The sequence below is a fragment of the Lucilia cuprina genome, chromosome 6, assembly GCF_022045245.1.
Source record: "Lucilia cuprina isolate Lc7/37 chromosome 6, ASM2204524v1, whole genome shotgun sequence".
Classification (NCBI taxonomy): Eukaryota; Metazoa; Arthropoda; class Insecta; order Diptera; family Calliphoridae; genus Lucilia; species Lucilia cuprina.
In genome coordinates, this window is record NC_060954.1 from 2,685,474 (window position 1) to 2,697,004 (window position 11,531).

The 11,531-nt window shown below is 27.9% G+C and overlaps 1 protein-coding gene across 1 annotated transcript in view; it reads left to right on the forward strand.

Moving 5' to 3' along the window:
- LOC111677400 (general transcriptional corepressor trfA) overlaps nucleotides 1-11,531 on the forward strand; it is a 55,470-nt gene that overhangs the window by 24,267 nt on the left and 19,672 nt on the right. The window contains exons 3-5 of the mRNA XM_046955714.1: nucleotides 1,062-2,650; nucleotides 7,885-8,062; nucleotides 8,740-8,966. Of these exons, the coding sequence (XP_046811670.1) occupies nucleotides 1,062-2,650; nucleotides 7,885-8,062; nucleotides 8,740-8,966 (1,994 nt within the window). The remainder of the gene's footprint in view (nucleotides 1-1,061; nucleotides 2,651-7,884; nucleotides 8,063-8,739; nucleotides 8,967-11,531) is intronic.

Genomic DNA, 11,531 nt, shown 5'->3' on the forward strand with positions numbered 1-11,531 from the left:
AACTGAACTAGAACTGAACTAGAACTGAACTAGAACTGAACTAGAACTGAACTAGAACTGAACTAGAACTGAACTTGAACTGAACTAAAACTGAACTAGAACTGAACTGGAACTGAACTAGAACAAGAACCCAAGTGAAGTAACTGAACTGATTTGCCTACCCTGCTTTGTAGTAACATATAGTTTATAAGATTTTCTAATCGTATCTTCGACTTTTACGTATCTTTGTCTTTTACATCAGTTGTTGTTGCTTATGATTTTTGTTGCTGGAAAAAAATGTTATTTAAAGTGTAATATGATTATCTCTTATACAATCATCAGCAGCATTGTAACTAACTAGATTGTGTAATAAGCTTCTAAACAATTCAATTGTCAATAACCATTTGAACAAACAAAAACAAATTGAAATAGCAATAGTAACAGAGGGATAGTAAATCGTGCAAAATGTGAGCGGAATACCAGAAACACTAGGTTTTTGCAATTTATATTCTTATGGTGAAACATGATGTAACTTGATTTTAAAATTAATTTTATAGATATAGAATAATATTGCTTTAGTTATTATAGTAAATATAGTAAACTTAGCAAAACTTTATTATAAAATTATTTTTGAGTATGTCCATTTTTTTTTCTAACTAATATATTTTTAACAAAAATTGTTTCTTTAATAATTATCTTGCTTCAAATTACTATTTTAATTAGTTCCTTTATGCAAAAGTTCTTCCCTTAGGAGCCGAAAAGTCCTTATATAAAACCCCAAACAACAGGAATTTATCTATCATTTTGTACAACATTCACAAGACCATAAACTGTAACACAAATAAAACTTATGTTATTTGACATTTGTAGCAAATTATTGCTAACTTGACAAGAACAACACAGCAACAAAGATAAACTTATGTTATGCACAGAACACACCAAGGGGAATAGGAAATAATAAGAGAACAATTTAAATATAAAACAAAAAGCAACAGGATAATGAAACTTGCAAAATGAAACCAAACAATTAATAAATATTTTTAATTTATATTTATATAACTTTTTTTCTCATTTAATTGCAGGTATTTCATATACACAACAACAAAATATCAAACCACTATTACACCAACAACAACAGCAACACCAGCCCGCCGCCAACGAGGACAAAACATTAAACTCAAAATGGAAAAATCATTATGCAGCAGGCACTCAACCACAGATCATGACTGTGACCACAGAACATCAACAACATCGTCAGTTAGCTCAACCAGATCTAGACGAAGAAAACTATACAGATGACAATGAATTGAGCTTTAATCGAGGATATAAAGCTCATTATGATTATGCCACTGCTAGACAGCAGAGTAAATCAAATTCTCAAACTAATAATTATAATGTTAATAATAATTTAAATTTAAAATTAAATAATAATAATGATGAAAGTGAGGAGGAGCAGGATGTTGAAGAGGAGGAGGAAGATGATGATGAAGAGTATGATCACAAACATAAAGTGGATCATGTAAATAAAGAAAAATGTGCCAAAAATTGTAAACAAAACCAAAATATTTCCCCAGATTTAAAACTAACCACAGAAACTAATTATAATAATAATAAAAAATACAACAAAAATATTCATAAAAATAAACACAACAACTACTATACACCTATGTCTTCTGCTTCTTTAACTTACCATGATGCTAATGAGGAGAAACTAAATGAGGCTCTAAAAGTTGTTACTGACGACAATGACGAGGAAGAGGAGGAGGAGGATGAGTCTACCACTAAAACAATTTCAACTTCAACTTCTTCACTTCTGCCCGTTACAGTTACAAATTCTAATTCTTATTCTAATTCAATTTCTAAACTGAAAAGTACTCATAGTTTACCATCCCAAATGCCTTTAAAGAGTGAACGTAACGTTTATTCATACTCACATGAAAGTCCTGCCAAATTAAGCTTAAAAGCTTTAACGAAAACTAATAACAAAGAGCACCAAAGAATACATGTAGCCCACCGGCTGCAACACAAAGAAGTTAAGACGCATAGGGAAACCAACAATTACAACAAACAAAAGCATTATAGGGAAATACAAAAACAAAAACACAACAAAAGCTTTAATAAAAAGAACTCACAAAATAAACGATCTCGTCGTGAGACCGAAGAAGAAATCCATAGTATACAACCAAACAATGAGAGTACAAAAGCTTTTGCTAATCAAGAGCTAACCACCTTACCGATAGTGCTGACAGAAAGCTCTGCAGTAACTGCTATGAGAGAAGAATCTTCTGCTCTCTATCTTAATGAGTCTTTAGTAAAGCACTCTCTAACAGCTGTTAAAACTAAACGTTCTCATTCGAATGTTAGAGTGCCTGTAGAGGTTCTAAATAAACCCAAAGAATCTATGGTTATTATCGATGATGGTGAGGAGTTTGAGGGTGCAGCGGAACAACAAAGAGAATATGCTTCGATGGGTGTTATAGGACAAGACGATAAAAGTGAAGATTATTCACACAATGAAGAGCCTAGAGTTTTACCTTTAAGACCGGTTTTACCTAATCCCTATGAAGATGAGGAAATGTCTGTGGTGTATGCGGAACAGCACTCCGAGATTCGTTTAATGTGTGAGGTGGATTTGGATATTGCCTCGAGTATGTGGTATAAAAATGGACAGGTGAGTGTTGAAAGAGTAATTAATTTTTTAATAGGTGAAGTAAAGTAGGGAAATTGCGAGTAATATACCAGTAAATGTTGCAAGTTTACTATGGTAAATTTTGCTTTGCTGTTAAGATAAACAATTAGCGGAAATATTGTTAATGTATAGTAAATGTAGCAAAACTTTACTTTAGATTATGTAGCAATAATGTACCTATGAGTAAATATAGCAAAAATTTACTATAGTAAATATAGCAAAAATTTACTATAGTAAATATAGCAAAAATTTACTATAGTAAATATAGCAAAAATTTACTATAGTAAATATAGCAAAAATTTACTATAGTAAATATAGCAAAAATTTACTATAGTAAATATAGCAAAAATTTACTATAGTAAATATAGCAAAAATTTACTATAGTAAATATAGCAAAAATTTACTATAGTAAATATAGCATAAATTTACTATAGTAAATATAGCAAAAGTTTACTATAGCAAAAATAGCAAATAAAGCAAATATTAACCCTAGTAAATATAACATAAATTCTGTATTGTTAATATGGAAATTACTTTAAAAACTTTAAGTTTTATCTATTCCTGTTATTTATTACGTTTTTTCCATTAAATTTTTTTTATAAAAATCCTTCATTTTATTTGTCTCCAATAAGAAAGTATAAATTGCAGTCTAGTAAATTGTCTGTGCAAACAAGTATAGTGTTTTTTATCTTGTCTTTAGCTGTCACATTATGTAAATGTGATAATCGTTATTATTGGATAGTTAAAGGATGTCATAAATAAGCAAATAAAGGAAGTAAGAAGAAAATATGAAAAGAATTTAATACTCCACAGAAACAGAAAATTATTATATTAAACAACAAGGGTTTTATTCATAAACTTTTATTAAAGATATATAAATCAAATTTTCATACAAAATTTGTTCTATAAACCATTGATAAATATTTATGAATAAGGCTGTAAAAGCGTAATAAGAAAAGCTAAATTTAAATTGATATTAAATTTTAACAGAAAATAACTTTAAAAAGTCAAACCATATTCAAAATAAATAAAATATTTAAAGTTTTCTTTTAATTAAAAATAAAAATCTATCTTTGATTTGTTTCCCTTTATAAACATATATTTCCTTTTTCTTATCAATAAAGGCAACAGCAATTTATTGTCAATTTTCTTTTTTTTGTAACGACTTTTATTTAACTGCCACAACTGAAAGCCATCAATTTTCTTGTAGAAAAAATCGAATGTTTTCACATAAAGTGCAATTTTAAATGACTGTAACTGACTTTTTGACAATTTTCTCATTTCTCATTGAAATTGTGGGTGTGTTGTTGTGCTGTTGTTATCTGCTGGTAACTGACTCTCTGCTGTCTTACTTGTGGGGAGTTATAACTAGTTGAAGTTGTTCTGTATACTGTTAGCTTTTGTTGTAGTATTGTACAACAACCTCATAATAATTTGTTATTCCTGTATTTTGTTTTTTCGTCATTTTACACAAAAACTTTAACCATTTCCCTAAAAAGAGAAAAAAAACTTAAAAAACCCAAAAACACTGCAGCTACAAAAAAAGTTATTGAGTTGTAATTGCACATTTTGTCGTTTACTTTTTTTAACTATCTTTACAATAACCAACAATCCACAAACATACATACATACATATACAACAGGAATTTCTGTCTGTCCTTTCGTCTGTCTGTCTGTCTTTCCTCTCATTCATACTGACATAGTTATGTAGTTAAACTAAAAGTTTTGTTGCCTACTTTTTGGCTTTTGTACACGTGCTACAAATGCAATTAGTAGTAAAAAGAAACTTACAAGCAATTTTCAATAAAGAAAACAACAAAAACTTCAATAAAAAATGAGTAAAATTATTCTTCTCTTTTGCTTCTTTTTGGGCAAATTACAAGCAAACTTTTTGAATTTTGAGTTTTGTTTTTAAATAATGTTGGGGTTTTTTTGTGCAACTTTAAGCACGACTGATGTTATAGGATTGTTTTTCTACTCTAGTTTTTAAATAGTAATAAAAGAAGTTGTTTCACTGAGTTTTTTTAATTAGTTCTACTTTTAAGAAATAAAACAATATTTAAAATTCCAGTTTAAATAAATGTTTTGTCAATGTTGTTTTTAGTATTTTTGTCAGGTTGTTCAACTTAAAAAAAAGTTGTGATCTTAACTTTGGTTTAGTATTTAATAGGTAGCTAACTTTGGTTATAAACAATTTTAGGACAAAACTTATGTTAAAACCTGTCTATAGTCTAGTCAAAAATCTAGTATATTCTAGCCTAGTTCATAGTCTTGTCTAAACTCTAGTTTAGTATATAGTATAGTTTATGGTCTTGTCTATAGTGTAGTCTAGTCTATAGTGTAGTCTAGTCTATAGTGTAGTCTAGTCTATAGTGTAGTCTAGTCTATAGTGTAGTCTAGTCTATAGTCTAGTCTAGTCTATAGTCTAGTCTATAGTCTAGTCTATAGTCTAGTCTATAGTCTAGTCTATAGTCTAGTCTATAGTCTAGTCTATAGTCTAGTCTATAGTCTAGTCTATAGTCTAGTCTATAGTCTAGTCTATAGTCTAGTCTATAGTCTAGTCTATAGTCTAGTCTATAGTCTAGTCAATAGTCTAGTCTATAGTCTAGTCAATAGTCTATAGTCTAGTCGGTAGACTAAGTTTGTACACAAAATACAAGTTTTTGCACAGAATTTTACGTAAAATTTATATCTTACACTAGAACCTTAAAATCAATATAAATATAAGAGAACATAGTATACTTCTAGGCTACTTTTTGTTTATTTATATTTATTAAATTTTAATCCTAACAAAATTTAGCTATTATTTCAATCTATGATTATGTCAATGCCAATATAAATATTTATATTTATGAGTGTTCCAATGACAATGGCTCTATTAAGATTTGGTTTTAAATTATACATTTGATTTGTGAGCTGTCAATAAAATTTGTGTTTTTGATTACTGCTAATGTCATTTGTACAATGAAAGATTTATGTTTCGATATTTAAACAATGCTGTTTTTTTTAACTAAATTAAAAACAAAACAATTTTCACAATTTCTAGGAACTATGTATTTTTGAGGAAATAACTTTTACACAACTCAAGAAAGACAATAAAATTACAAAAAAATATTGCTATTAATTAAGAGACAACTATACAAGCAAAATATGAATTTTAAATAAATATTTTTGTAAATTAAAGACTTGCATTAATATTTGTTCAAAACTATCCAAAAATTGTTTAAATACCTCAGAGGTTTAGCAATATAAAATTAATTTTATGTGCTTTAATACTTTTTAAAACAATAACAATATTAAAATAACATAATAATAAATACTAAGTAATGACCATAATAATGAACCAAACCGTAGAAAAATTAAGAGTGGAGAGATGGTAAAATAACCAAAAAGTTCTCTTATTTAACTATGAATATTTACTCAGGGGGAAGCTTAAAAGTATGCAACAAAAAAAAACTTGTTTAACATTTGCAATTCGTTTGTTACTGTTTTTTTATTATTATTTTCCATTCTTATTATTGTTATTATTATATTTTAATACCTGCTTTTATTTTATTTATGACACTATACACAAACATTTTCATAGTGTTTTACATTAAATAAAACAACTGCAAACAAACACACACATTTCTACAATACAAATTTTACGTAAGCTACATATTTGTACATAAAATCACGTAACTATACATAATTATTTACACACTGTTGTATTGGTGTTGGTGGGGTTGTATACACCATACAACTGGTGTATTATTTAAATAACAACAGGTCATTGGTGTATAATACAAATGCAACACAATCATTTAATAGATTTCAGCTTTATGAGGGAGAGGAAAACATTTTGTCTCTAAAGCATTGAGAATACTAACTAACTAACTAACTAACTAACTAACTAACTAACTAACTAACTAACTAAACAACTAACTAACATTCACAAAATGTAAATTTTAACAGAAAATGCGATTTTTAACACAAAATGCAAATTGTTACACAAAATGCAAATTTTTACATAAAATGTAAATTTTCACATTTTGTCATAAATTTTTACACAAAATGTAAATTTTTACAGAAAATGCAAATTTTTACACCAAATGCGAATTTTTACATAAAATGCAAATTTTCACATTTTGTCATAAATTGTTAGACAAATTTACAATTTTTACACAAAATGCAAATTTTTACACAAAATGCAAATTTTTACACAAAATGTGAATTTTTACACAAAATTAGAATTTTCACTATTTGTCATAAATTTTTCTACAAAATGAGAATTTTTACACAAAACGCAAATTTTTACACAAAATTCGAGTTTTTACACTAAATTTGAAAAAAATTACACAAAATTCGAATTTTTAAGCAAAATTTAAATTTTCACATTTTGTCATAAATTTTTATATAAAATGCAAATTTTAACACAAAATGCAAATTTTAACACAAAATTTAAATTTTCTCATTTTGTCACTAAAAGATTTCAATTTTAAATAAAAATTAAAATTTTTAAATTCAATGTCTAATTTTATACAAAATTTAAATTTTTACACTGAAAGTTTAATTTGAAATGTGTATAATTTTAGTTAAACAATCTGTTATTTTTTTCTCTTGAAATTACTTTTTTAACTTAACCAATAATTTCTGCCATTTTTTTTGGAGGACGTATACACATATAATACCTTTAGTTTTTAAAGCATACTCTACAGGGGCTGGGATTTATTCTTTAGTTTGATTTGCACTGGCACAAGCAAACAAGCAAGCAACGCTCACATGTTGGTACTTAAAAGCTTTGATGAACTCTATACAGTAAATACATAGTGGCAGTAAAAATTAAAATTATAATAATAAAAATATAAATTATAATATAAATACAGTTGTTTATAAACAAAACAGTTATTAAGCAGCTTAAAGTTAAAATATTAAATAAATATTTAACAACACAAGCCGTTAAACAGCTGACAGGCAACCAGTAGCATCAGAAGTGTGTTAAAATAAAAATTATATCTCTGTCAAACTTCACATTTTTTAAATGTAGAAAAATGTTTGTTTGTTTGTTTCAATTTATTAAACAGCTTAAAATGTATTAAATGTATAAAATTTATTATTTTTTCAAATTTTATATAAAAACACTTAATAATTTAATACTTAATTAAACAACTTATATGCAACGGCAACAAGAACAACAACAACTTAATAATTTTATATATTTTAATTTCTATTTAAAGGTTGTCCATGCCATGGATCGCACCACCAGGGTAACGGATTATCGTTTTATTAAAGAGGCTAATGGTGCTTTAACCATCACTAATGTTATGCTGGAGGATGATGGCAAATGGCAATGTGAAGCGGAAAATACCAGACATTATACGGAAAATGCACGTCCCGTCAAATTGGTGGTTTTAGGTGAGTACAACTGTCTTGTATAGCTAAATGCACAAAAGTGCTCTAATAAAAAAAAATTAAAAAAACAAACAAAACGTTGCAACAAGGTCAATTTATTTGTATTTAAACTTTTGCTTCAGTTAGAAAAAAAGAAAAGATTTCATTTCTCAAAGAATTTAGTTTAAAACTACAACTTTTTTTAAAAAAAACTTGATTTTTATACTTGAGTTTTACAACTCTTTATTGCTTGGGCAAAATAAAGTAGTGTGTACCACTAACTAAAGCTAAGCATGACCAAAACAAGTTTTTCTTTACTACTCTGCTCCTCCCATCATAAAGACTTTACTTTAAGCAGCCAGAGAAAAAGTGTAAAACCTTGTTTTGTGTGTGTCACAACAAATAACTAGAACAACTAAACTAAAACTGTGGAAAATACAAAAAAAAAAAAAGAGAAAAGTTATTTTCATTAAAAAATGTTTTTATAACTTTTTTTTATTTTTTTATATGACACAATAAAATGAGTTTCGTTAACTAAAAGCAAAGCATACTTTTTGGGGCACACGTAAAACTTGCTTGTTGTGTTGTTATCATTTTGTTTGGCTTTCTTCTTCTTTGCAGTTGAACTTTAACAAGAGTTTTAAATTAAATTTAGTTTTTTAAATTAATTGCATTTTATTATCATTTATCTTGTTTTACAGATCGTCCAAAACCTCCCTATTTGTTAATAGATGGTAGACGTTTAGATGCGGGTAATATTTTTGTACCGGTGAAGGAAAATTCGGAACTAAATTTGGCTTGCATAAGTGAAGGTGGTAATCCTAAGCCTACCTTAACATGGGAGGTTCTACTGAGTCCTGGCGTAGATCGTCATGCTCAAAAGGTTTCGGCTGAGGTTTTAGAACTGGAGGAGATTAAAAGTGAAAAGGTAAGTGATTTTGAATATAGTTTCTTTTTGCGAAGAGTAAATTAAAGTGAAATAGTCGATACTCTAATCCACAATGCTGTCAATAGTATATTCTATAGTCCGTAATCTAGTCTTTGGCCTAGTCTAGAATATAGTCTAGGCTATATTCTAGTCTATAGTCCAGTCTATAGTCTAGTCAAAAGTCTAGTCTATAGTCCAGTCCATAGTCAAGTCTATTGTCTAGTCTATAGTCCAGTCTATAGTCTAGTCTATTGTCTATTCTATAGTCCAGTCTATAGTCTAGTCTATTGTCTAGTCTATACTCCTGTCAATAGTCTAGTCTATTGTCTAGTCTAGTCTCTAGTCTAGTTTATAGTCTAGTCTATAGCCTAGTCTATAGTACAGTCTCTAGTCTAGTCTACAGTCTAGTTCATGGTCTAGCCTATAGTCTAGTCTAGTCTACAGCCTAGTCTATAGTCTAGTCTACAGTCCAGTCTAGTCTAGTTTAAAGAGTAGTCTATAATCTAGTCTATAGTCAAGTCTATAGTCTAGTCTATAGTCTATTCTATAGTCTAGCCTAAAGTCTAGTCTAAAGTCTAGTCTAAAGTCTAGTCTATAGTCTAGTCTATACTCAGATCTATAGCATAATCTATAGTCTAATCTATAGTTTGGTATGTAGTCTAGTCTATAGTTTATTGTAAAGTCTATTTTAGTCTATAGTGTTGTATATATATAATATATTCTAAAGTATAGCCTAGACTATAGGCTATATTCTTGTCTTTTACGTACCATCTTAAAACCTAAATCTTGTGTAAAAATTCAATTTATATTTTTTTTAGAAATAAATATAGTGTTTATAAATTTTAATAGAAACTTATATAAATGTTCTATTTTAAATTTCAAAAACTCCCCTTTTTGGCAAAATATAACATATTTCAACATAATTGCTTTTAAGAGCATTTTTTGTAAAACAATTTTTTACACATTTTTTGGCAATATAATTTAAAATTAATAGCCCTCCTTTATCCTAAAATTACACATAAAATACATATTTTTTTACGATTTTCAAATAATATCCTTCCTAGTTTTTTTTCTAGCAAAGTAAAAATGTAGTTTTTAGATAAAACATTTACATATTCTTGCCTTTTATATGGAAATTTATTGAACTAGATTTTTATTTTTGCATTAGAGCAGCAATATTTAAAAAATGTGAATATTTTTAACAAAAGCTTCAAATTTGTAACAAATTTGGGTAATACAAAAAGAAAAAATAGACAAAAAGAAAAAAAATAATAAAAACAAGTAGAGGGGAGACAATAGAATAGGATAACAATGGCCAAAGTATTATCACTCTATGTTTAATATGCAGACCACCTCCTGTAAAACCACAAAACATAGCAACACACGCAAACACTGACACATAGTAATCAACACCAGCAGCACAACTAACACTAGTAAACCACTTAGAACAGCAACACTTTGATAAATACACACATGCATTAGCAAACAGCAACAATAACGGCATCCTCATCAATATAACAAAAGCATTATTCACTACCAGCTTCTTCTCTCACTCTCTATCATTTACACACACACATAACCAAATTATGTTCAGTTAGTCAATAACCGTTACATGGCAAAAATAATATTGCTGACCAAGTAAAATAATATTTAGTGTTTTATTTTTTATATCTTTATTCTTCTTTTGTTGTTGTTATTCTCTATTTTACAGCAAAAAAAACTGTTTTATAAAAATCAACTTTTAAACAGAATCCCTCTCTTTTGCTAGTGTAATAAAAACACTATAGAAAGCTAGAAAAAAATGAGAAGAAGGACTCACTCACACTCTACTCTTTGCATTATTGGTAACATACATCAACATCATACCCCTGCCTGCTCCAAAAAAACAACGACAATAACAATGTTAAAGAAAAATTGTATATTGAATGAATGAATGCATTGCATTGGACTGCATCATGCATTATAATGGCTTAAAACATAAAATAAACGAGCATAATAATAGCTATTTGGGACAGACTACACTACACACATATAGAAACTAAAACTGCTCTCAATCACACACTTACACACATACACTCATACTTATGTTCATTCAATCATTTACAAAATAACAATTTTGTGTCTGTGTATGTAAGTATGTATTCGTAAGCCACGCTTGAATGGTTATAAATGTTGCCAGCAAACTTGGTATACAAATAAAAGCAAAATGAAGAATTTGCAAAAAGAAATTAAATAAAATAGAATAAAATACATATAAGACATGCACTTATTTGCATAAGAAGAATTTGGGAACAATTTTTGAAATATTTCACAATATTTTTCTATAGCAAAATTAAGGGCAGGCTCTAGATATAATATGTGATTAGGAAACTAAACTAGGGAAAAAAATGTAAAATAGAACCAAAGACAACCTTAAAATAGACATTAAACTGGACTAGACCATGAAGTAGACTATACACTATACTATAGACTGGACTATAGACTAGACTATAGACTAGACTATAGACTAGACTATAGACTAGACTATAGACTAGACTATAGACTAGACTATAGACTAGACTATAG